Genomic DNA, 27,989 nt, shown 5'->3' with positions numbered 1-27,989 from the left:
AGCGTTCATTGGGTAGAAGGTAATGTAAAACTTAAATGCCTGGTGGTTAATATATTCTAGATTTTCTTTCTGGGGTGCTAGAACAGGAGGAAGAGAAATATCAGAGAAAAATGGGCTGCGGACACTGTTGGGGTTGTATGCTCTCCCTAGTGAGCATCATCTACCTCTCATGAGCCAAATGAACCATTACTTTGACCCAGTAAACTATTTTTTGGATGTCTTTTAAATTAGAAGAATGATATAAGAATTGTAGGAATTGTATTTCTTCCTGCTTGTCTGGGCATGAAGAAAGTGGAGAGGTTGCAGAGCAAAGATTGGATATTGCATAGAGATACATAACATCAGCAAGTGTTTAATTTTGTGATCTTGTAATTTTTGTCTATGTTCATTGGCCACATTCACATGGCAGAGGTGGAGTACTGTCTGATCCCAAATTAGTATCTGCTCAAAAAGGAGAAACCTGTTCTGGTATCAGCCTCTGGCCTATCTTACATGTAAGCACATAATTACCTGCCTAATTTGTGGAACTAATGGACTCCTTTCTGGGAATGTGTGTCTCTGACATGAGTTATTTAACTGAGGAAATACTTCCTGGGCTGGAAAATGTTTGGCGAATTAGCACAAATATACTGTGTTTGGCTCAGTAAAATGGAATTATTAGGGCCTTTGGGTGGATCCCTAAATTGTTGGCACAGTGAGAAATTATCCGGCCTATTTTGCTTAGTGGTGCAAAGGTTCACCTGGAAACAAAGCCTCCCCTGAAAACAGGAGCGTGGATTTTTGTCACATTGGCTGAGAAATGGCTCTGCTTCTGAAAATGGCAGTTGTCATCCTTATTGCAAAATGAATTTTCATTAAACATGATTTTTTTTCCTTTGGATTTAATTTGGAATGGTTCTTGTCATCTTCTTAACTGTGAACCAAAAGGGAAAAGAAAATGACAAGTAAATTGTGGTGTAACTTTTCAAACCCTTGGAAAGAGTTGTCATAATTGTACTGTGGATTTTACTTTTTTATAGCTCTAAGTACTAATGCACATCACTCCAAAATGAATAATGTATTTGAATTGTTTCTTTTACCTCTGGGCTTTGATACAGAGCTCAGTAAAGGCACTCTAATTGTTTTGAAGCTGTGCAGTGTTACATGACTGTCACGTTGCCAGAGCGTCACCTCAACAATTAGTTAGTCTATGTGATACATACTCACATTGTAAAATGAAATGTGATCCAGTTAGGAGTTTGTAAATCTCAAATGGCTATTTTTCATTTTGTTTCTGCTAGCATAACAGGAGCCTTTTTCTCAAATGTCTCTTCTGCCATGATTTCTTATATTGTCTGATTCTTGCTGTTGTGTGTTTTGTGAGTGTGAAAACAAAAGTTCCTGTTTTAAAAAGGATTTCAGTGGCTTGCATCTCTAGATCTGCTTGATTTAAACAGGTCTATTTCTAAGAAATAACTTAAACGCTTTCTGAAATGCTGAAAACAGATAAGCCCTGTCCAAAGAGAATTGGTCACGTTAAACAAATACTTGCTTAAGTACCAAAAATCTCTCTGCTGCACAGCTTTGTTTATCAGGTGTACTTTCTGGTGCATTATGGTGTTAAAGTGGAGTAGTGACGTAAATAAAACCTTAGTAAAGCTCCAGCAATGAATCCTTAAAGTTAGCCGCATTCAGCAGCGCTACAAGTGAAGATTTGATTACAGTTAATTATTGTGTTCTTCTAAAGCGGTCTTAGAGCGGTAGCATTTATCTTGAATCTTGTTCGATTTTACCAAAGTGCATTCAGATGTTTTCTCAATCAGGGCATTGATATATTGGCCTCCTTTAAACTGAACAGTTGGCTGGAAATAATGGCCCCTTATTTCAGATTTCTCTATCTGTAGTGAGAATTTGTTTATGGTTTCTTTTTGGGGGGTTGTCATGGTTATTGTCTGTGTACAGAACAGAACTGCCCTACCTGAGAAAATGAGTTTTGGAGACAAAGGTGAGAACTGGCCGACTTAGAATCACTTGTTGATTTTGGCTGGCAAGTTGTTTGTATGTAGAACAGAAACTTTACAACGCCCCACTTTTATTTTAATCTTTTAAGAATTTTAATTAAGAATAATATTCGTATGATTCAGCCAAAAGATATTGGCTAATCAAATCAGGGATTTAATTAGAAATTAAATTTAATCTGACTGCGGTAAAATTCCGCTTGAAATGAGTGAAATATCAGGTGGAAAACTTCTCTCACTGTATTGCAAAGTGCAACTCTGCTATGAAAATCAAAGCAGTTAATAATTACGAAGCATTGTTTAATGTTTCCATAGCCTTACAAATTCTTACAAAATCAAATGTTAGTTACCTCTGTACAGTGCAGATGTTGAATTCATGACCTGTAGTGTTCTGAAGTCGCTAAGGGTGAGATTTTGAATTTCATGGAAAGGAAGGCTTCTGTGGAAAAGATTGATGAAGATTAAGGGGGGTAGGTTTCTGACAGAAAACTTTCATATAATGTTGCAAAAAGAGGAGGCTTTGTGTGTTCTGTGGGTTTTAGATGAGCCCTGGGAGGCCCACATTCACTACTGCATCAGCAGATGAGATGTCCTGGAGAAAGCTCAACCAAACCAGCAATTGCCAAATACCTATTCCTTCCCCAGCTAATTTGAGGAATAATAGCTTCTATGGTTATGGTACAGAGAAGGATATACTAAACATTGCTAACGGTAGCAATAGTAATGTTCCTTTGATAATAAAGTATAATGTTGGCAGAAAAATGCCACGGATATCTCAATATATTCCCATTCATTATAAAGGGTATCCTTATTTCTCCTTTTATTTTTTTCTCTAGCTTGCAGTTCTCTTTGGAAGTAATCTTAGGGGCTGCTTGAGGAATCATTTTGCTTCTATGATGAAGATCTATTAGCTGTTCAAATATCATGAGACATACCTGAAATGCAGAACCAGGGCACCAGCCATGTATATGGAAACATTTTTTTTGCAGCCTTCTTAATAGAAATACAGGCTTTCCCTATGTGAGTGGCATACATGCCCTGCTGTTGGTGAAACCATGAGGTCCTGACAATGTTAGCCAATTTAAAAGGCTTGAAAGCAGATGCTTCTTCACCTATAGCATTTGATGCTGTTGGTTTTTGCTGTACCAAATATTTGTCTAATGTGATAATGTGACTTCAGAATGCCTTTTGCTGAAAAAATAATCCATGGAAATTGTCCAGGGACAAAACAGAACTGCATCCAGCTTCCTTTAGAACAGTGAATTACTGCTTGCACTTTCTGATTTTCTGGTTTCCCAGTTTTATTATATAAGCTCCTAAACAGGTCTGCAAATATTAAATATAACATGGAATAGTTCTTTCTTTGTAGTTGTCCTGAGCAATAGAATCTTTCTATGTTTTTTGTTTTATGTAGGTTTTTTTGTTTGTTTATTTGGTTTATTAAGACATACTACACGTAGCAGTGGTACTCTGACTTCTGGAACATTAGAAATGTATACTGGAGTGACAAAACATTCTGCTCTTAGAAGATAAGTAACAAACAAGTTTTATTTATCTTACAAAGTGGACTGGATCATCGTTTTTATATGCTGCCAGAATGGCTATGCAAAGTAGATGCCTACAATATTTCTCATCATTTTGCTTTGATATCGAGCTGAAGTTGAGGAAATTCTGAAGTATCAAGCAGCAGTAGCATTTGGGCAGTAACAAGTACAGTGAAATGCATTGTACTGTGTTTTGAGGATCAGAATTCCAAGAGATGCCGCATGGGTGATATTGAGCTAAGGGACTGGCATTCTGAGGAGAAACAGTAGGCTAGAATGTGCAGGGTCAGTGCTTCACCAGACTTGTCTTTACTACCAGTGAGGATCAGCTGGAACTTAGGAGATACAAGGTTGTTTTTTTAATGGAATAGCTAAAATTACCATGCAATACACAATAGATAGTAAACAATGACCCTGTCTCAATATACTGAAGAAATCAGAACTGCTGAATGAACAGAAAACTACTTCTGCCGGATTGTGTCTGCAGAGGATGCTTTTTTTCCCTGTTGTAAAAACTGTGATGTGCCTAGGTTAGTGACAGAGATCTGTAGGGGACGTGGAGAGGGCAAAGCAAGGACAGAAGAGGAGAAGCATTGGTCATTGGTATGCTGCTGGTACCATACCTGGCATGTCTGAATAGAAACAAATAACTAAGGCCCTCGTAGCAAAAAAAAAAAAAAAAAAAAAATTCTTCATGAAGTATGTCTAAATTGTGATAGGATATACAATATTTAAAAGACGAGTCCATCAATTGTGACACTGGTTTTCTTGACTCAAAGGCAAGACAGACATTTTCCACATATTCCAGAAGTGGAAAACGGCTGGTGTAAATGTATGAAAGCAGGTTTAATGAACTTCAGTTTGTAATTTGGCAGTTAATAAAAGGTATTTCTAAATATTCATTTGGAAAAGTAATCAACAAGCTTTTCCCTGCTGGCTGTAATAGCTAAGAAAGGTAATAGCTAAGAGGAAACTTCTCTATGGAGCAGAGACAGGTACTCACCCATCTGTGTCAGATCTCAGTTTGGCAGGCCTGCAGGTTGCTGCATTCAAGATGGTAATTCTAAATTCTAATTTTAAATTTTTCTAAGTTTTAATTCTAAATTCTAATTTAATGTACAATTTTGCATTAGATGCAGACAGACATGTGGCTGTAAGTCATCACTGGACTTACTGTAATGAAGGACATTGTGATTGCTTTCTACGCTCACAAATCACAATAACACATTCACCTCTCAGTTATCCAATTCTTTCTTCCATGAAAGTTGGACAGTAGAGCTGCCACCTTTCCCTGGATGATCTGGGGGTCAAACCATACTGCTCTGTGTGTTGTTGATCTTATTATTCCCATGATAGCTCTAAACTGAACTTCAATGCACCTGGTAATAAAACTCTTTCATTAAAAATGCTAAACTTGATAATGTTAGTCAAACACACTGTATGGGAATTGCTGAGTCACGGCCTGAACCTCTGATTGATCACCTGAGGCGAGCACTGAGTCAGCCATGGGAGCACAGGTGAAGGCAATTCACCTGTGCTGCTGGAAGGGGTTGAGGCTGGCTCCACCCCTCCTAGACCTATTTAAGAGCTGGCTACCAGTGGGGAAGGATCTCTTCTGGAGATCCCCTCTACTGGTGTTTTGTGAGTGAGCCCAGGATAGGGGCAAGCCTTCTATTTATTCTCTTTTGTTATCATAGTCTACTTTGCCTAATTCGCTTACTTATTTTGTGATTATAATATCCTAATATTCTTTGATTATACGCATATAAGGCGCAGTGGCATGTTGCTATGTTTATTTTCAAAGAACTTCTCACCTAGAATACCTAAGCTGCCTAAAAACATTTAGTTCACTATTATTAAAAGCTCTGATAGTTGTGCCTCACAAAAATATTAGTACAATCACACAAGTACTCCACCTGCATTCCTAGCCTCTCTGTTCTTTGCCTCAAAGGCAGCAATAAATATCATACAATTACTGTTGCTAAACTACGGTAGGGATTTTGGAGAAATAACTGGGAAAAGAAACGTCAAACTTTTCTACCCTCTGTTTCGTGCTTTGGAGCTCCGAGAAAACTTGTCTGCAGTACAGCGTCAGAGAGATGATATCTGTGAAGAACACTGAGGCCTGCAGTACATGCATGAGGAGTGCCTAGGAGAGCCTAGGGTCGCAGCTGCCTGTTCTGTTAAATTATTCAGATAAATCTTAGGAATTGTTGTAGTTCAAGTCAACTAACAATGTCCCAAACAGGGAGGGAGAGCATGCTGCAACAGTGACTTGGGCCTGGAGACCACTGCCAGTAGGCAGGTAAGATGTGGCCAGTCTGGTTTGACACTGAGTGAGTATCACCTGTGTGACCAGAGTTTGCCATTTGTCCTCCAGGCCCAGCAGTGGCTGATTGGTATTGTTTGTTGCACAAGTACATGCCTCCCCAGTGTCAGATTCCTTCTCTAGGTCTTCAGAAGATTCTTGTTTATATTTTAGATTGAAATGATTGATTTTAGCTCTCTCTAACTGGTTGCTGCTTTTTTTTTTTTTTTTTTTTTTTTTTTTTTTTTTTTGTACTGAAGTTTTGCAACTCAAGCATTCCTCTTTCATTAGATCAACTTCACTTGGAGCTGCCAAACTGCAGTGCTAGTTCACTGCAGTTTGTTGTATGGAGGCAGTCAGTATTCTTAAGCTCATCACCGTCTTCACTGGAAGTCATCAGCAGTGGTTTAATATTTCTTGAGTGGCTACTAATCTGCACTGTTACTATAAACTGTATCACAAGGGGAAATTCAGTTTGTCATCTCCTGAATGACGTGCCTTTTTATAAGAAGAGCTTATAGCTAGCTGGAAGTGAATCCTTTTGATGTGGGCAGAATCCTAGAAATTCTCTTCTACATATCTGTTGACTGTTCATACATATCAACATATCTGTTGACGGGCAAAATATTCTCTGACTGAGATACAAAGAAGCAAAAGCACCAATATACTGACTCAATATTTTTCAATCTTTACTTAGGTACTTCCTTTCCCCAGCCAGGTGGTCTACAACAGAGTTGGAAAGTGTGGGAGTAGAACTGTGGTTTTGCTTTTGAGAATTTTATCAGAGAAACATGGATTCAACCTGGTAACATCTGATATTCATAACAAAACAAGACTGACCAAAAACGAACAGGTAAGCTACTCCTGCTCAACTTAGAGCCTGTTCTATTGCATTTGTGAAGCTGAGAAACAAAGGCATATGCATATACAATATACAAAGGCATATGCAGTAATACAGCTTTGACCCAGGTAACGTGCCAGAAATCATCATCCTTGAAGTGGCTTCAGTTCACTGGAGAGTTGTGCTGTACAGCCAAGAGCAACACGATGTGGAGGGTTACAAGAAAAACTAGCTTCCATTTAGCCAGCTCTTGAATATACTCAACATAGCAAATAGCCCAGCGTCAGTCCAGGGACATAAGAAGGGTTACTACAAGTGAAGTTAGGTGCTAACAGCTTCTGGGACCTGTATTAATGTATCTGCAGGGCACAGCCATTTGTCATATAGACGTGCCAGCATATGCAGAGCTAGCTTGGGTCTCTTAAGCAGAGTACATATAAGTAAAATTCAGCAGTTTCTAATCCACTGTTAATAATCACTTGTTTCAAAAAATTCTTACCCAGGTCCATGCTAAACCATGTTGCCATAGTCTAACACATCCTTGATCCTGTCTCAGCCTCTTACTGATCTGCCTTTTTCATGTTATTGTATGACGTAAAGCAAATACAAGTGAAACCTCTCTACCTAGATACCCCTTTTTATGTTCCCTTAAACTCATGTTTCCTTAAAACTATAAGGGACATCCTTTTTGCAACTTTGAGACCAAAAGATTTTATTATTTATATTCATTTGTATCTTGGGTAACCATGTGCTCGCAAGTGTCAATGCCATCAATAGGTATTGATGCAAGTAACTCAAAAAAAACCCTCAGTCTCCAAAGTGTTCAAAAAAAACCCTCAGTCTCCAAAGTGTACTGATTAATTCATATGCATTACACATGGCTGTTTCATGTTACCCACAGCTGTTCTTTTGATCTGCTGATTCAGGTAAATGCTGCAGCAAATGCCTGCGTCACCCCTAAGATTAGCAAACCGCAAGAGGATGTATGCAGTGATCAAAATACAGACTTAGGCCTACCAGTGACAACGTCCCGTGGTTAGGGGTTATTTATCTGTAGCCTTTTTATGAGCGTAAGTTTCAGTGTTTGTTATTTTGGATATAACAGTTTGTTCCGATTTAAAATTTGAGAGCAGATGTTGCTACTGCAGTTCCCAAGTTCCCTCTTTCCAGTACTGCCATCAAGATCCCACAGGCAGTGAGCGGATCACCTACCCTTTTAGAGCCCTTGTTGTTGGGGGACTGGCAATCCAGGGCTGCCACGCCAGCCAAAAGGCTGTGGAGGAGGCCAGTGCCACTCATGCTACCCTGCTTAGGCCCACTCATTGACTGATGGCAGAGACAGAGCCTGAGGCTGCAGCTGTCACAGCCTCTTAGTGTGCGTATGGGCTGCTGCTAGCACCTAGCACCGTGCTGTCAGCAATGTACAGCCTGGGGAGTTTGCAGAATGGTCCCATTGGATCAAAGGGCAAACTGTCATGTTATTCTTTCTTCTTTTAACTATTTCTGCTTAATTGTTGGGTATGGGATAGGTGATTTTTATTGGCCTGATAGTTTTTGTGTTTTGTTTTGTTTTTTGTTGTTTTTTTTTTTTGTTTTGTTTTGTTTTTTTGTTTTTTTTTTGATTCATTACTGATTAGGAGATGTATAAGAAAATCTAAAATCCTCTGAGGTAGCAACAACCACAGTCTTCCACCCTTATAATCTGCTACATTTCTCTGGTATGCAGAAACATGTTAAACATAATGAAAGATCATATTAAACAGTCTTCCCTGCTTCAGTCTGAAATATCAGGATTCGAAAAAGCTCAGACTGAATTTTAGTGCAACAGTTGCCTTTTTTTTTTTTTTTTTTGCACTCTACAAGCTGTTTGGTTACCATATGGGAAATATCCAGGAACACAGATAGCGGAGTATGTATTGCTATAGAGATGTGGATTTACTTTCTGCTATGCTCTGCAGTAAGTTTAGTCTCTTTATTTTGATTTATGGCTTATTTACATAGTTACAATAGGTTCAGAATGTAATGATTACTTTTGCAGGAAAACAAAGGTTACATGACTGGCAGTACTAACTTTTCTCTCTTTTAAGGTATCTTCAGTTGTGTTTTGATTTTTGAATCAAAGTATTAAAGTATTAAATTGAAAAGAATCATAGAATCATTTGAAGTGGAAGGGACTCTTAAAAGGCATCTAGTCCAAATGTTGCGCAATGAACAGGGACATCTACAGCTAGATAAAGTTTCTCAGAGCCCCATCCAGCCTGACTATGAATGACTCTGAGAATGAAATATCTGGGCAACCTGCTTCAATGCTTTGCTACTCTCATCATAAAAAACTTTCTGCTTATAATTAATCTAGATCTCCCCTCTTTTAGTTTGAAACCATTTCCTCTTGTCCTACCACAGCGGACACTTAGAGTCTGCCCTTTTCTTTTATGTAGCCCCCTTTTAGAAATTGAAAAGATGCTATCAGGTCTCTCTGGGCCTTCTCCTCTTCAGGCTGAACAGCCCTAGCTCTCTCAGCCTGTCCTCGTAGGAGAGGTGTTCCATCCCCTGGATCATTTTTTGCAGCCCTCCTCTGTATGCACTCTAGCAGGTCCATGTCTTTTCTATACTGAGAACTGCACATCTGGACATAGTACTCCAGGTGAGTGCTGGCCTCACTTCTTTGGATGCAGCCCAGAATACAGTTGGCTTTCTGGGCTGCGAAGACACATTGCTGGCTCATGTCCAGCTTACCATCCACCAGTACTCTCAAGTCTTTTTCAGCAGGTTTGTGCTCCATTCTTTCATCCTTCCACTTGTACTGATAGTGGGGGTTGCCACCTGCGTACAAGACCTCACGCTTGGCTTTGTTGAATGCATGAGGTTCTTCTCAAGCCTGCCTAGGTCTCTCTGGATGGCATCCCATCCCTCTGGTGTGTCAGCTGCACTACACAGCTTAGTATCATCTACAAACTTGCTGAGGATGCGCTCAGTCCCATTGTTGAGGTCATTGGTGAAGATGTTGAAGGGCATTAGTTCCAGTACTGACCCATGAGGGATACCATTTGTCTCTGATTTCCATCTGGATGTTGATACATTAACCACTACTCTCTGGGTACAATCTAGCAACAAGTTTTTTCTCCATTGAACAAAGCATTCATCAAGTCTGTATATTTCCAGTTTGGAGAGAAGGATGTTGTGGGACCTGTGTGAGAGGCATTACTGAAGTCCAGATAGATGACATCAGTGGCTCTTTCTTTGTCCATTAATGCAGTGACACCATCATAAAAGGCCACTAGGCTGGTCAAGCAGGATTTGCCCTTGGTGAAACCATGTTGGTTGTTCTGTATCACCTCCTCCTCTTTTATGTGCCTTATCATAGCTTCCAGGAAGATCTGTTCTATGACCTTCCCTAGTGCAGAGGTGAGGCAGACAGGTCAGTAGTGGCCTATGTTGTTCTTTCTACTCTTCGTAAAAATCAGTGTGACATTGCCTTTGTTCCCAGGGACTTCACCTGACTGCTATGACTTCTCAAATATTATTGAGAGTGGCTTGTTGACTGCATGAATCTGGGATGCATCTCATCAAGACCCATTAAGATTCCTCAGGTGTTTTCAGACCTGATTGTCACTTATGGTGGGGTGGACACTGCTTTCCCAGTCCCCAGCTTCTGACACATTCACTTGAGGGGGGTGTGAAGAGCAATTGCTAGTGAAGACTGAAGCAAAAAAGTTGTTGAGTACCTCAGCCTTCTCCTTGTCCATTGTTGCCTGGCCTGCCTGTATTGTTCACTGGAGTGAAGGGAAGGGGCATATGCGTTGTTGTTCTTTCTCCCATCTTTAATGTGGTATAAGAAGCAATTAAGAGAATGAATGGTCTCAAGTTCCAGGCATTGGAATGAGAGAAAACAGGAATGGGCTGGGCTGTAGGCTCCCAGCATGAGCATGAGCTACTTGCTTGAGATGTTATTGCTTTCTTCGTCCTGTCATTTGTCTGTCCTGTGTTTGGTTAGAGCTTTGGTCCAGCCAAGATTTTTCTGTAAATATTTAGCTTGTGCAGTCTGTTAGTGTTAAATAAAGTTAAGTACGTAGGTGTTCTTAATGACTATGGAGATTACATGTAACTGAAATCCGTATGTTGGGTGCCTTTTACAGTTTTCTTAGTAAGAAATCTTCCCAAATTACGTCTGCCTGCCAGCAATTAGGAGTGCAGCCATTGAACATCCATGGGCATAAGGGAGAGGCTTCTGGAAAAAGATGAGTTAATTTTTGCCTTACCATTTACTGTAATGTTTTCAATTAACAATTGGAAACTTCTAATTACAGAACTTATGTATAGTATTTATGTATACAATGACAACCTAATTGATGTGGCTTTAAAGTGACAGATGTACTAATGCAAAATGAATTCCTCCCCTCCTCTAATTACCCCTGTCCCCAGTTCTTGGATTCAGAGAAGGAAAAATGATTATGTTTATAGATGTGCAAATACTGGTACGTATGGGAGTAACTGATTGTCCTCACATCATTTCCCTCTACTACACGTCCTTTGGACAGGCACCAGCTTTATTCATAATTCAGGTTTAACACACTAAAAGTCCATTGCTGTTTTTTTCTTGAGTGCTTTTAAAAATAGAAAATTGGTCCTAAGCAGCTTGGGGAGTTTAAGAAAATTTTGAAACAATTCCAAATCTCTGAGAGTTAAAATGATGATTGGGTCTCATTCCTGTGAGCTCTGAATTGTTTATGGAAATGAAGTAATACCGAGATGAAAGTGATATACCAAGTACCTGTAGATACTTGTGCCTCCTGGATCCTACATGCCTTCAGGAAAGATGGTAGCATGTATAGAAAAAGGTAAATAACTCAAAAGAGAAGTCAGATTCAGATAATCTTTCATCCTATTTATATTAGTTAGAGGGAACCGTAGTGTCACCATCTGATCTGACTTGGAAAATCACATATCCTATCATCTTTGTACATTTTGGCCACAGATTCTCTCCCAATGAAACACGGCAGTTTGAGAGAGTAGGAATGTTTTTCATGTTCAAAGAAATGATTATTTCTTTTTGTTCTCAGTTGAATTTACCTATTACAAATCCTGAACTAAATAGGTCTGCTCTGAGCAGGCCTGTGGTGGAGGATAGGTGTTTATGGAAGAGAGAGAGATGTCCTGTCTTGCAAGGCTGGGTTGAGTTTTGGTGTAGGAGTGATGCTGTGGCTGGAACAAAGCCATCCTCCATGTTTCTTTCCTTATGGGCAGGGCTCCTTGCAGTCACTCTCCAAGTCATTTTATTGTGCCATCTGCTGGATTGTTATTTGCAATGCAGCAATGACCAAATATAAATAGCACTGCTGATGTTAAGCATGATGACTTAAGTTGGCCAGCTGAGATCCTAAAATTATAATGAAAACAGTAGTCTGAAGAAAAATGTTTTGTTCTGTGAGTGTGGCCTCTTGGTTTTCTTGCTCAGGTGGATGTTAGGATTCAAAAATGGTTTGCAGTTTATAGAGTTGCCTCTGCAGATCTGGTCTTTTTTAATGGTCCTGTTTAAGGGTGAATGCAGAAATTGAATTTTGGAGGAAAAAAAGTAGAATGAAAGCTTAAAGAAGGTTTCACAGCGGTAGAAAGATGTTATGCTAGGGAGCAAAGCAGCATTTAGGGTGGTTTAAGACCATTTTCCAGATGGTACTTCTGTCTCTTCCCTTCCATCATTGCCATTCCATTCAACTCGCTTTCTAGGGGTTTTGATCACTACTCATTCTCTCCATGTGTCATCCATGGGTTTACCAATCTTCTTGTAGAAGAGATCTACTAGAGGCTCTACTCCTCTGGGAGACACTGGAAGATTTTATTTCTTTTTGCATCACTTTCAAAAGAGGGCTGATTCCTTCGTATTCCTGAGCATTACATTTGGCTCATTAAGCTGAAATCAGTTCAGCGCAATTGGGATCAGAGAGAGAGGAGCGCTTGGGAAATGTGGCCACAATTTGCGTGTGGCTGTGAGCCATTACTGTTATTTATTTTTCCCTCCTGACATCTGTGTGTTGTATCTTCTGAGCCTTACTTACTCTTTGGGCAGGGTTTTTAAAAGAATGTTTTGTGCTTGTTTGTTCATATGCACATTGTAGCTTTATCCACATCTGCATACAAGTCCTGTTGAATATTCACTGTCTAAATGTGAAGGTACTTCAAGTCAAAACAGAATTCCGCATCTGCTTTATAGTAAGTTATTATAGCACAAGAGATTGAGTTTGGTAGCAAGAGCTTTAAAAAAGAAACAAAACAAAACAAAAAACCCACCAGGCAACCAGATGCTGTCCAGCATCTTTGCAGAGTACCTTTGTTCCTGATGCAGAAGTACCCTGCTAGTCCAGCAGCAGACTGACTCAAGCCTGCCGCATGAGGTGAAGCACAATGACAAGTGCTGTGTTATTTCAGTGGGAATCAGCACAGTGCTGGCCAGTTGTTACCTGCTGCAGAGTGAGGCAAGGGATGTTCCTGTGGTACTCACATGTACCTCTCCAATTTGTCTCTTGTTACCTTTTTAAAGTGACCCATGTGTTTAAAGTCAAGGTAATTACTTCTTACATTTATAGCCATGGAGTCATAAAATCCTTAGAGTTGGAACCTTTAAAGGTCATCTAGTCCAACTCCCCTGTGTTGAACAGGTAATAATCTTTACATCTTGTATTTATGCTGTAATGATGATTCTTTGTTTATTCCAAGATGGAACTACAGTGGTGACAATAGTGAGTTGAGTTTTTTTCCTGTATGAATATCTTCATTTTGCCATTCGTTCATACAGACAGAGTAACAGATAAAATACCCATATATCATAAAGTTTCATACAGTTCTGAGGGTTTCAGTTCTCCTGTAACTTGGCTGGATGAAAACAAACAGGCAAAAAAATAAACTAAGTGAGACATCTGATATCCAGTCTCTAGAGTATCTATTTCCTCTGTTTCATTTTGAAAGCTAGGCAGACAAATACAATTTTTTTGACAGTTACCTGTCCTAACTAAATGTCAGTTTATTTGCTTTGCTAGGAAGCCCTTCTCTTCTGAGAACGTTAACAATATAAACTCAATGTGATCATTATAAGAAGGTGTCATGGGCTTTCTAAATTGGGGCTGGTAGCTCAATATTCGTATAGTCCACACATGATTTTCTGCCATGCTCGTCTGTCCCAAATTGATTGAGCTCCCACTTTTTGTTGCATTTTCAGAGATTTTTCATTTTGGTATTCTATCTGATAGAGCCAGTGTCTTCAGAAGATAGCAGCTGCATGCAAACTTCTGGTGCAGAATTTAGATTTTTTTTCTTTAGTTTATGCCTTTCTTTAAATTGATACCCACTTTTGGAAGTATGTTAGCTTTGTGATGGCATAATAGTGTTTGCATCTTTAACCTTTTTGCTTAGGTGTAAAATAGTAGTAGCGCTATCTTGGTAATAGTGTTTGGGAGGGATAGTGAAGAAGAACCTGAGGAATGCTGACTTGAAAATTAAACCACTGTATGTTGTTTGACAGTTATATTTGTCTCCAGGTATGCCTTGCAATAACATGGATAATTTGATTTGTTAATTCTTTTTAGATGGAATTGATTAAAAACATAAGCACTGCTGAGCAGCCCTATTTATTCACTAGACATGTTCATTTCCTCAACTTCTCAAGGTAAGGCATTTTTTCATTTAAAAATATTTTTCATTGGTTGTAATACAGAGAATATATTCCCTTCTTTTTTAAGTATAAACAATACAATTGACGTTTTTTCTGGCAATGAAAGTTGCATTTAGAGGGGATTTTTCCTGCTGTCTCTCTGCTACCAAATAGTTATGTACAGTATGTTTTTGAAAATCCAGAAAGCTGTTGCATGCTTCTACCACTGGGATTACCTTGGTTTATATCATTTCCAGCCAACATGTATGAGTTGACAACTTGTGTCTTTAAGCTATGCATTAATGCTTTAAAAGTGGCAGCAGACTTTCCTAAATGTTTCATCTCTGTTTGCTAGTCTATGAATGAAAACTCCACTAAGTTATTGATTAGTTTTGTACTTGGGCTTTTATTTAACCAATTTAATTTTGTATTGGTAAAACAGTCCAGATTCTGTAGAATACAGATGTGTAAACCATGCAAATGAATTACACTCTGTATTATGAGAGTATAATAAAGAGTAGCAGCTATTGAAAATACACGGTAGGACTCTAGAGACATTTATAGCATAGAATGTGAAGAAAAATGAGTTTGGATGAAACTTCTGAGGAGTTTTTGGAAGGATGTGAGTGAGTTGTGCCAGTTAGCATTAAGCCAGGATACAGAGGTTAAAGCTGACTGCAGATGATTATTGCCCAGGCATTAAATTTAATTTTAAAATTATATTCAGGATCTGTGCCATCTGTGCTACTGATTTGGACTCATGGTGTTAAGATAAAAGAATTTCTGCAGAAGTGTGAATTTTCTAGAGGTCTTTGCAGAAGCTTGCCTAGCTGCCCAGTGTTTTACTTACGCAGTAATGTTAATGCATCTGCTTTGAGTGTATGGCTTCAGGCATGGGTGGAGAATGTATAGTAAGGGGGGTGTTTTTTCAGAAAATACACTATTTTGAAGAATTGAATGTTGATCTTGCCTGTAACTGAATATGGGCATGATTTCATTGCATGAAAACCTGGATAGTTAAACAGAATTTTGATCTTCTCTAGTTTGATTCTGCAACAATTCTGTTTACATTATTTTTAAATTACAAAACTCATTAGAATAGGACTTCACATCTTTGGTAAATAATCTCTTCTCCCAGCTGAAATGCAGGATCAAACAAGTAACATGCCTGAGGGTCAAAGGGAAGTTCTTGAATGAAGTTGATTTTTCACAGATGGTACATAGCATTAGATATGAGGAAAAATATGAACGTGTTTACCTCTTGCTCCTCCTATGATTCCATTTCCTATAACTATGATGTATCCTTGTTATGCAGGTAATTGTTTCTTTTGTGTATGCATAAGATTTAATCTGTCTACACTTTTCTTCCAATACAGATTTGTAACGATATGTAGAACTACATGAAATGTATAAAAACACTTGCAATTTCCTTTTGGTTGTTACTTGCAAATCTTAAGAACGTATTTTTCCTTTTACTGAGAGAGATTTGTTTTAATTAGCAGCTCCCTGGTGTGAAGAGACTGATTAGTAATTTAAATGAAATATCATTAAAGTTCATCAACATTGCTTAATTTAGGTTTAGCATTTTGTAGTGTTTTCTGATAAACGGAATATTTGTGAGAATTTTCTTCTAGTTTCAAAATTTATTGGTGGTATTAAATCTAATTGTGATGTCAACATAAAAACCAAATGATACCATAAAAATTAAAAGAAACAGCATAAAAATATCAATGTGATGTTTTGTGACTGTCAACTCAAGACTTTATGCAACAGATGTTAGTGACAAATCAGTACAGTAGAGAGTGAAACAGAATCATAGAACCATGGAATGACTTGGAATGGAAGGGAGATGAAAGACCATCCAGTTCTAACTCTCCTACAATGGGTAGGGTTGCCAATGATTTGATCAGCTTGCCCAGTTTCCCATTCAACCTGACCTTGAACACTTCAGGAGTGGGGCATACATAACTTCTTTGGGCAGTAAGTACAAGATAACACAGCTTAAAGATTAAAGAGGCCCACTTCGCAAGGAAGGAGACCGCGCTTTCTTCAAGGCATTGTAGCAGAACCATTCTGAGAGATAACAAAGTTCTTCATGAACAGCCATGCTGGGCCTTAGTCCAGCAACCAAACCTACTTCTCATTTTGTATTTTATACCTTTGGAATTTAGGGTTTTATTTGCAGAAAGGAACAGAGAGCACTTTGTTCTCCTTCTACCTGTGCTTGCTGAGCAGACAGATAGGAGGTAAAGGCAAGTTATCTTCACCACTCTTCCAGTAAGATTCAAGGTCATTCTTTTTTTTTTTTATTATTTTTTTAAAAACTTCAGAATCCACAGGGATTGCTGTAAACTGTTTAAAGCATATAGTTGGGTAGTAGAGGAGGAGATAAAATAGTAGTAGAGAAGGAGATAAAACATAAGCAGAGTCCTGCAAAGCAGAAGTTTGCTTCACCTCCAGTTTTTGATGCCTCTCAGCTTCCCAAACGGTAGTAAGAAAAATAAACATGCTTTTTGTTTAATGTCCCTGATGTGAATAACAGCATTCACAAATCATTTAGATTTTCCTCTTTTGCAACTTGCACCTGCTTATAGTCTTGTCAGCACTTAAAGCTCTTTGAATATTCAGAAAAACATGTCATTTATTTGTGCTATTTAGATTGTTTCCAACTGGAGGAAAAAGAAAAGAAGAAAAAAAAAAAAAAAAAGAAAAAAAAAAAGGCTTATATTGCCTATAGTTTCTTTCCAGAAAAAATCTCCAGTGGAAGGGAATTAAGGCTTAGGTCACTGATGAATTTGAGCACAGGCATGTTTCAGAGGCACAGTTAGTTCTGCTGAATAAAATTCTGAAAATGCAAAACTATAGTGCTTGCCAGGAACATTTTCCCCTCTCTTTGAAGAACGGTTTAAAGAGTGTGCGCTCCTTCAGCTGCAGTCGCTGAATCTTCACTTACTTTCCTGTCTTCTAGTCTTTCTTTGCTTTGGTATTATCTTTCCTCAATTCACAATAGTACAAAGAGGCAGGTAAAAAGTTAAATCTCAACAGAATGCATTAAATCAGAAACATTAACATTTACTGCCATTAATCTAATAGATTGCAGCTTCAAACGGATAGATTAAAAGAAAGTATGTTTTCTGCTGTTCTCTGACATGAGGGAATTTTTGTGTGGCACTTGTCATAGACCAGTTAAGGAAAAACTTAGCAGTGTTTCACAGTTTGTGTTTCCAGTCTACCCCTTGCAGATAGGGCTGGCTTTAGGAGACATCCCTATGTTCCATTCAGTCTGCTTCAGGACCATTGCTTTGGGGAAGATGGAGCTGTTTATTGAATTCTTTGAATATTTTTTGTTATGGCTCCATAATCATCATCCTATTCAGGTGATCTAAAACGTTGGACTGACTTATTCATATCCGGCTTTCTTCTGATAACCCCATTTTGAAATGTTCTTATATATAGAAATGTTTTGATGCATTTTTGCTGGATACTGGCTGTTGCTGGTGAGGCTAGCTGAGCATGTTTTCTTGCTCTTCATTGGGAAAAAAGGTGTATTTCTCAGAAGTCTACCATAAAACATCCAAGATATTTGAAGCCTTCTAGTGACACTGACTCCACCACTTCCTTTGGTACTTTGCTCCAGTTACAGTGGAAATTAGTCACAATAATTTGAATTCCTCTGTGTTTTGCCAGCAGGATTTAGATTCTCATTTAATTAAATGTTTTCTGTTCTCTGGTGCTTCTCACCATGCATCCATCCACTGCTGTTTTCAAACACCTGCTGATAACAGCAGCTCTTAATTCTCTTGCAGTTGGGTGCTTTCCTCATCCATTTAATACTTCTGTATTTTTCTCTGAAATTTCTTCAGTATCTCAGTAGTCTTTATAGAATGTAAATGGTCAGGTCTGTATTCCAAACTAGTATAAACTTTACTAATATGTGTTATTCCAGGAAAAAGCAAGTGGGCACAAGTGTTAAAAAAGTTACCCCCCTGGTGGCATGGAACAGGCTGCCCAAGGCAGTGGGCATGGCCCCAAGTGCCGGAGTTCAAGGAGTGTTTGGACAATGCTTTCAGACACAGGATTCGATTTTGGGTGGAGCCAGGGGTTGGACTTGATCCTTGTGGATCCCTTCAAACTCAGAATATTAGATGATTTTAAAATAGTGGGTCCTTTTGTGGCATCTTTCATAAAGTCTTCTATGTCTCTGAATTCAATTTTCTATTTTAATATTGCTGTGGAAAGCTTCCAAAATGTTAATCACAGAAAATACTTAAGAACGTCTATGCTAGAAAAAGGAACAGGTTTATATGTCACTGCTGTTTTTGCTGAGATTGCAAGTATTAGCAGAAGATGCAAATAATATAGTGTTAAGCTGCAGAAGCTTTGAAGATCTGGAGTAGCTTGGAGAAGCACAGAAAGCTATTTCATTATAGCTGCAGGTTGCTCACAGTGCTTCATCGTAGATGGCCCATAGTTCATTTATTTAGGGTGAGAAAAATCAGGCACAAAGAAGCTTCAAGATTGTGGAAAAGCCCCACTTAAACTCTTAGTAAAATCTCCTAATCAATTAAATAGTTATTACAGTCTTTGGGCACGCATTCAAGGTCCTTGAAGTATGCTCCAAGTGTCACAGGTTTCAGAGAAGCAGAACATTTGCAGGAATGCATATAGGGGCAGTGGGGCCAAAGCATGGTACAGAATGAGTCAGGGATCAGGAGAATTGCACAACTCCCAGCGTGGATGTCCTCCCTCCAATAACTAATTGCAATAAGTATGCTTGGATCTTCAGTGCATGCACTTACAGCCCCTAGTTCAGGGAGAACTGAAACTTGCCTGCTCCTTCCCATCTCAGGGTGAATGAACATTATGTGGGAACGTGGTAAAAATCTAAAACTGTGCTTCTGTCAGTGACTTTTGTTTACATAAAGGTTGACTGATTAGGTCAGGATAAAGCCATAGGTAGGAGAAGCATTGAAAAGACCACCCAGAGAGAGAGACGGGCTTTTTCAGGTTTCGCTGAAGCAATGAATTCTTCACTTTCTGCAAGAGTCATAGACCACTGGGGAATACCTCCTTTAAGATTTCTTGTGATGTGGTGAAGAGATACAAAGAGTTAAAGCATGAACTCAATTTAATCATTTTAATTAGCTCTTAGGTTTCAGTTCAATATATCTTACTTGTTTGAAGCCTGAATGAGTTAATGCTCAACAGCAGAACACATTCTCTGTGCTGTGAGCTGCTTCCCTGTTCTTTCTTTCAGTTGCAGTGTAATACTTGCAGCGTGTGTGTGTTTAGTATCTGGGTGGGTGCATGTGCTTGAGAAGAGGGGGCAATGCATTCCTTTTAGCATAGTTTTCTGAGGAATTAAGACTCATACAGCAGTTCCAACTGTTGTACCTATCTTTCCAGTTTCTCCCTTATGTCTATTTCCTGAATAATTTCTCAACCCATTGACCAGTTTCTAGGCAAATTTGGAAGGTCAGTAGAAGACCCATAGACAACTGCATTTCTTCAAATGCCCCTGCTGATGGAAAGCCAAGCCAGACAGAGCTTGCAGACATTCTGCTCAGCTGTAGCCAGTGGCCACTACTGCTTGGATGCCAGCCCCAGCTCTGCTCTGTTTTTCCTGCTTGGTGCATGAGGGATGTGGCGGGCAGGCTGTGAAAGGGAAGATCTCTTAAGTCTTTTGCTCCTGAGGGTACTTCCTTTTAGTCACTGTCTTCAATATAAGAAGTAGTTCTGGTTTTCTGTTATTCATTAGTTGAAGTAATGTGCAAAGTCCTTGTTTTTATTGTAAAATCGTTTTTGGTGAACAGTCCATATCAGCGTTACTGACTTTATATTACTTTTTTTAAACAGATGCAGTGGCCAACACTAGCTGATAAAAATGAATCTGCTGTAGGGACAGACACAGTCACATGCAGTGATGCTGACAAATTTAGACTTTTCTTCAATTTGTACCAGAGTTCTGAATTATGAATAGCAGTACATCACATGCTGTATGAAGGCAGATAAAGGCAGACAGAGATTCACTTTGAATAAACCCAGAACTATAATTAATTTCTAAGTATTGTTTGGGGTTTATTTGTGGGTGTTTTGTTCAGTTTTTCACCAGTTATGCATTTCTTCCGATACAGAAGCAGCTGTAGAAATGACAGCTTAACACAGCACTTTGACATTACAATGTTCCCTTTCATGGGTTCTATAAAAAAATTAAATAAAAAAACCAGCAAACAAAAAGAACATAGATCTTGAAAAATTAACTTGCCTATATGGGAATCAGCTGCATGTTTAAAGTAGGAGCACTTCTTACTGGAAGCTTGGTATTTGAAAGCCTTGCATGCTAGATTATTCATCGTTTGAACAGGTTGTGTGATACATATGCTATTTTTTAAAACTTGTCTTGTTTTGGCATGACGTAACCTGTGCCTGTGTCTCTGGCCCATTGATTTGGAAATAGAATTTCATTTTTAAAATTTTTATAGACTGGTGAGAGGTCAATAAAACCACGAAATATTTGTTACAACCCTCACATTTATGAACAACTTGAGAATTCTTGTTTCTCCATTTCTCAGGAGCAAAAAATACCACACAGAATGCAGGTGTTTGCAAAACATGCCTATGACGTGCTTTAACTATGCACAACTAGTTTTTGAAAAAAGCGTGCTGGGCAAATGCATGGAGCTGGTCCTAGAAGATGCAGAATGGTTTCGTCCCTTCAAGGACAAACTGAAGTACACTTTGTATGACCTTCAGTAGTTCAGTCAACTTCCACTGATTCTGTGAACTCCATTGCTGGGGCGGATTGGGCTCTTCAAATACCTCCTTAACACAACATCTTGAAACAACAATTGCAGCCCGAGCTTATCTACTAAAGCTGTTTCATGTAGTTGATTATTTTTTTTCCTCCTTGAAGAAAAAACATACACACCTAGGAAATATCATCAAAAGTACGTTAAGAAAAAAAGTTACTACCCTTTAGGCAAGCCTTTAAAAGTAGGGAAATGTCAGCTAAACCTACGTGCTCAGCCTTAACACTGTGTCTTTATGTGTGTTCATTATAATCTATATTTTTTGCTAACACATCATGAAACACTTTCTACCACCATGTGAGGTCCGCCTTGTAAAGTACACATTTCATGAATGGCCACATGGTGCTGTACTCCCTCCTACATCGTTTTTCTTTTTTTTATACTAATTATTTTTTATGATCTGACTGTGTAATGATGTTTTTTAACTGTGGCTAAGCTTTTTAACTGGAAGGCTAAGCGCAAATCTAACATGCAGTTTGACCTTTGTATGGTCGAGGGGGTTGGAGTTTTCTGCTGTTGTTTTTGAGGGTTGTTTTGGTTGTTTCTTTTGTTGTTGTTTTTTTTTTGTTGTTGTTGTTGTTGTTTTTTTAGAAAACATTGCTCCATAGCGAGTTTTTCCTGTTTTAAAGATCAACTGATTTAGAATTTATTTCCACAGATTTCCTGCGTTCTTCACATAGAAGATGTTTCAGCTTTCATTTAGCTGGTGATACGTTATTCTCTGAATTTAAGTCACTACTTGAAATCTAGTTAAGTCTGAACTGAATGTCGGTGGGTTAAGCATAACGCTTAAATTACGCTTTCTACTGTCATTTTGGTTTCTGTGCTCACTTTTGTCCTGTAGATTAAATTACCAATTTTGGAGTAAATTAATTTAAGAAAGATGTTGATTGCTTGGAGTCCAAAAGAAAGTAAAAGAAAAGAGAGGAAAAAAAAGAAATGACTCATGTGGAAAGCCTGACAGATCATAGAAAGAAAATAGAGAGATGACTGGGAAAGCAGAAACAGTGATAAGTTTTGAATATTATATAAAGACAAAGGGAAGATACTGTTCTTAAAATGTAATACCAGAAGTGGTGGTTTTAAGTAGTACCTGCAGAGTTCTAGATTAGATGTCTGGGAAAATGCTTGATTTATATGAGCAACAAAATAGATTGTACTTAACGATTTTGTAGTTGCTAGTGATAAACGCATGGTTGATCCTGCCTTGGGGCAAAAATTTGCATTACAGCAGTCCTAAGTCACTTCTGTATTCTTTCTCATCCTTGAATAATGCATTATACAGACATTTTTCTCCTGTGTAAGCTTTCATGTATAAATTCTTATACGCTGTGGTGAAATCACCTCTCAGTCTCCTCTGGTGTTTTTTTCCTTGTTTTCTTTTCATGATGAAGGTTCTGAGCTTGACATTTTTTCATTGCAAGGTATCTTTTCTATCATCCTTGTGACTCTGCTCTCTTTGCACATGCTTTGCTTAGGAATGACTTGGAGCTTGGTTAGTGATCACGTTAGTGCTGTGCTAGATCTTTGCTCCTCTCTGCTTCAATCTAGGATCGTTCTGGTCTGTAAGGTCTCCCACTGCTGGTAATCTGTGCAAGCATACCATGTCCTTAGCAGAGTTATTCCTTTCCTGTGAATGTCTCAGTGCTTGGAGTTTCGTATGCTGTGCAACAATTTGTTGTTTGCTTATGTCTTGCTTGCCCTCTGATTCAAGTGGCTCTTTATCAGTAACCTGGTCCCTTCATTATCCTCTTCTTTTGCAACTTCGTCATCTGAAAATGTTATCAGAGGTTTTCTGCTTTTCTTCTGACTCACAGATAAAAGTATTAAATAGCAAAGATTCAAATACTCAAGCATGATGATGTCCTCATATTCTTCTATTTGATGGTGATTGCTTAGAATTTCTCATTTGGGACATAACCACATTTGCAGTTTTGATTACACTGACTTTTATATTGTTTGCGTTGTAAAACAACGTGTACTACTATGTTACAGCATGTGATGAAAGGCAGTTTTTCATTACTCCCAGTTTACTGCATTTCAGTTTCCATATGGACACCCTTAGCCTTGTCTTCAGCTGCTGAGTGACAGCCATTTCCATTAGACAGCTGGAGTCACCCTTAACAATCCTGATAAATGGGTTCAGAGAGGAAGCTGAACGTGCAGTACTGAGCACTTTGTAACTTCTGACCCTTGCCTGCATTCTTTGTGTGATAGCCTTCCTAAGAGGTCAAGTCACAAAATGTTTTGTGAATACATATCATAGATCTGTGATCTCAGTGAATTTCGAAGGTGAATGTTTTCCTGCACACCACGTTGGTAGATTTAATACTTTGCAAAGTGTTGTATCTGCTGTTCTACTGTTTGTTGGGAATTTCTCCTCATTTTCTGTTCTTCTATACTATGCAACATCTGCTTTTGATGGAAAACTCTCTAAATTGTAAGGAAATGTCAATTAGAGGTCCAGAGAGGTCCTAAGCCAGACCTTCCAAAAGCCTTAAATGCAAGGTATCTGGAACTGATTGATTTTAAATCGTGTGGAGTTTGACTTAAGCTGAGATTAGGGTTGTGTCAGTAATAAGTTTTTTCTTTCTTATTTCCAGCTGTTACTTTGCATGAGATAAATGAAAACACAGCTAGTCTTTCCTCCTTAAGTGTTACCTTTGCTTGAGTTGGGGATGCTTTACAGACACAGGCAAGGCTTGCATCTGTATTGGTGCTGCTCGTTATGAATTTGTATTTCAAACTATTTTCATATCCTTAGCATGATGAAAGGCATAGGGGGAAAATAACTCACTCTATGTTTACTATGCAGGAAGGTAAAGGCTGGCAGAAATACAACATCAAATATTCTGGGAGATTTATAGGATAGTGAAACACAAGGCCTGATTGTCTAAGCTGCTAGCTGTTCACTAGTCTAAGGCAGCTTACTCAGCTATTCTTTTGGTATTTTTTTACAATGATATTACCTATACAAATCAATTCAGAAGCTCAAAATTCCTACTATTGATGCCATAGTTCTAGAAGATGTAATTAATGAGTGCAACATGGTCGCTTTGCACCATTTTATTGTTAACCTTCAATCATTGTGCAGCTTGTATCATACCTTCCTTTTAAGGGCAGCCCAGCCCTCAAATGCAGTCTTAAAACTAAAAAATGTATCTCAGCTCACTTTTTTTTTTCCTTCCAAAATTCTAACAGAAAGCTTGAAAGCATAACTACAGCACAGGATAAAGACACAGATTTAGGACTATAAGCTCCCTGAGTTTGGAGGTTGGCAGAACCGTGCAGCACCATGCAGACAAGACTTCAGCCTTCTCCTCTGGGAATTGTTGCAGAAAAGGTGTTAGCCCGTTGTTGGAGAGGGTTGGTGGAGCAGCACTGAGCTGCCCATTGTCTCATGTACAGAATGGTGTTGCTTTGCCAGATGTGTTTCTTGAGTTGTTACAAATTAGAAATTTTAATTTCTAATTCTGCAAATAAAACACATTTTCAGAAGACAGAATTTGATCTTACTGCATCTTACGTTCCAAAAAGCTGAAAGTTTTACATTATTGTTTTTAATATGATCTCCCCTTGAAACTGTGTTGCAGATCAGGTAATGGAGCTCTAACATAATTCATCTGTAAAGCTTCCTAGGTAATTGGGCTTTCACCATAGTTGTATAGAGCTGCAAAAGGAAATTATGCTTCCTTTCTAAGGACGCTATGTGCCAATCCATATGAACATTAAGTCACTGCTATTTCCTGTTTGCTTCCATTATACTGAACTTGTAGCAACTAACTAATTTAAAAGGATATAACTTACATGACAAGAATGATAGGGAATCATAGTTCTTACAGATAAAAGGTTGGGTATCTTGATTTCCTCTATGTGTAGGGAATAAAAAGCACACTTCTGTTTGTGCAGAGTTTTGTGCTGAGCAGAAGTGCAGCAGCCTTCTGATGTGAAGCGGTAGGTCTGAAATCGTACTTAACCTTTCTTAAAAAGAACTGAAATGATGAATAACAGGAGCTCAGAAATCCTCCATTCGGCAGTAAATCAAATTGCCTTGGTTGAATTTTTTAAATTCCGTAACTGTTTTTTTTATTATTATTATTAGCTTAGAAGGGGTTTGTAAGCTGTTCTGAGCAAAGGTTATGCTCATATAAATAATAAAATCATAATTTATCAGAGACATTTTTCTAGGGCAGACTCACAACATCTGGCATATTTCTCAGCCTTCTTTTTCCCTTCATTTTATTAAAAACAAAAACAAAAAACTGAGAGAAATGGGGAAATATTAGTAAATCTTAGTGTTGTTGATTGAAGTCTGTCAGTAGGCTATTGTCAGTAGGCTATTTATTTTGATGAGGACTCTGAAAATATACCTGTCACAACAGAGCAGTTAAAACAAACATGATGTAATAGCATCTGTTAAATAAATCAGGAGAAGTTAAGTGCGGGAAGAGCTTTGCGGACCGTTTGAGCTCTCCATTGGAGAAGTGGTGTCCTGTCCCACTCAACTCAATTAAAGCGATGCACTGCTGGGTGTGAGAGGGATCCATCTAGTATGTTTATCATGCAAGATCCAAATGCTTCCCAGAGAAGATAAACCTTCTGCTCAGGCTTGGAAGAACATAATTGGCTTCCTTTCTGATCTTTTGCAACAATTACTTGAGTATACATAAGCTTATATGATATGTAATGAGAGCATTTTATGTTATTGCTTGCTGGAGCATTTTTATGGATGTTATTAATTTGAAAAGTTGTGTTTTGGAGAGCTAAGTAATATTTAATATGATGTGGCTGATAGATAACTAAAAATGCACAGAACATACTCAGCCAAATGGAGCATTGATTTTCCTTTTTTTTTTCTCTAAGTAGCCTGAGGTTATTGATTTTTAATCATTGGGGTTTTTTATGTCCTTCAGCTGCTGCTGTGTTTCCAACCAATAATCTCAGTGCAGTCTATAGAAACAAGTGATTGGAATTTGAAGTCTAATAAACTATGCTTAAAACACGCACATTTGAATATGAACAGGAACAGACTTGAGTTTTCTGAAAATTTTTCTGCTTGCTGCCTGATGTAGCAATTGCAGCTGGGTCTGTACCGGCCTGGTTAAAGTGTGCAAGAGATCAGAAATTTGAGCTGCCTGTTTTTCTGGGAGACTGCAGTTTCTATTTTAGAAATAAGTTCCTCTGAGTTCTCAGTGAGTGACTTCTCATCCCAGCCATCCTCTGGGGACAGACAAGTTTGCATATGTCTCTTCTCAGAGCTGTTGGTACTGCATCTGAAGTTCAGATGTTCAGGGACGCAACTTTACCAGGAAAAGAACAGGCTCTATTACTTGGGCTGCTTGGTTATGTAATTTGGTCCCTCTTTTTTCTTCAGAAAAGGCAGTGAGCATTTGTTGAATATTTGTATCTAGACACTGGTAACCATCTATTCTTGCTTTTTCTTTCTTAGGCTTAGCATCTACAAATCCCAGGCTGGATATCCCTGCCCTCTGGCTCCTGTAATTTTTGTCTCTGTCTTGAGACAGCTTGCTGCTGTGGTCATCTCTTCTTTATGTCTTCATCACTTCCCTTTTTCTTTACTACTCTCCTCTCAGTTCTGTCTTTAGATTACTGTTAATCAGACAGCAGGAAAAAAATATGTGTTCAGTACTTCAGGTGCACTTAATCTTGCCAGCAATTCCACTTGGAATGATCATTTTCATGGCTACCAACCATGGCACTCACCAACCTTTTTCGATTTAAATGTGTACTGGTAAATCTTAATGCCTTTAATTTTCTGTAGTAATTGCAGGAGCGTCTGTTTTTCATTTAAGTCTTATTTCTGTATGAAGGTGAAAAGAGCAACAAAAAATATCTTAGAGAAGAATTCAGAAAACTTCCCTTGCATGCTTATGTCCTAATGGGCCTATGTAGTAATCAGGAAGCAAGGAGCATCTGCCTTTTTAATTGGATTGTTTGAAAGGCTTTTGCTGTCTGTGTGTTTTCAAATTGTGGCTGCGTTACGGTCAATGAGATTACTGATATGCATAAATGAAGAAATTATTTGCGTAATTATTGATAGGCTTAGAAAAGATATGCATAAATAATGACCTTGCTAGCCAAAGGAATCATGTGGAATAAAAATGAAGTTGAAACTGGATGGGATTTCTCTTGTCTCCTACTTAATATTTTTATTTCATGTAATATTTTTTCTATTGTCACATTAATATTTTTAAACAATTTTGCTGGGTCTTTAATATTTATAAAAACCCTGGTCTTTTATTGTACGTATTCAGCTGTTCATCTGACATGAGATGAAGAAAAACTGAGAACTTTTAAAATCTAAATGGTATCCTAAATTATATCCTAACAGTTTACATTTTAAAAGAAACATAAACTGTGACTTAGAAAATCATTTGAGCAGCATTAAAATACTTAAATATGGCTGTGTCCTCAAGCTTTCAAAATACATAATAAGCTTAACAAAGGATTGTTCCCTGCAATGGGGACACGGGCCAAACCTAATCATAATTAGATCAGGTAAATTCCAAATTGGATTTCTCCTAGGAAAATCTCAATCCAAATAAGTTTAATTTGCTTGGTCTTACATCATTATAATCCATAAGTCTGTTCCAGAACGTAAATGTCCATGCTTCTGTTTTGACCAAGGAAGAGCGTAATTGCAGTGACTTGGATATTAGCATCATTTGTTGGTGATGGGTATTGATATTAAATAAGCGGTCAATATTTTAATGTTCTGAAAATGCAGTATAATCACAGGCCTTAACTGCTCAAGCTCCCTTTTCCTCTCTTTCTCCTGGTATATCCTGCATGTTAAATGGAACGTGCTTGTCCTAACTACTGGGCAG

General features: G+C 38.3%; 1 protein-coding gene across 1 annotated transcript in view; it reads left to right on the top strand.

Annotated features, from left to right (window-relative positions):
• Window positions 1–27,989, top strand: part of UST (uronyl 2-sulfotransferase) — a 156,278-nt gene that overhangs the window by 70,682 nt on the left and 57,607 nt on the right. The window contains exons 3-4 of the mRNA XM_042891789.1: window positions 6,547–6,702; window positions 14,268–14,347. Coding sequence (XP_042747723.1) covers window positions 6,547–6,702; window positions 14,268–14,347 — 236 coding nt within the window. The remainder of the gene's footprint in view (window positions 1–6,546; window positions 6,703–14,267; window positions 14,348–27,989) is intronic.

Source organism: Lagopus leucura, unplaced genomic scaffold, assembly GCF_019238085.1.
Source record: "Lagopus leucura isolate 7727_CA_CO unplaced genomic scaffold, USGS_WTPT01 Super-Scaffold_73, whole genome shotgun sequence".
In the NCBI taxonomy this organism is placed as follows: Eukaryota; Metazoa; Chordata; class Aves; order Galliformes; family Phasianidae; genus Lagopus; species Lagopus leucura.
Note: the sequence above shows the minus strand (reverse complement) of the source record. Positions and strands in the feature narration are given on the sequence as shown.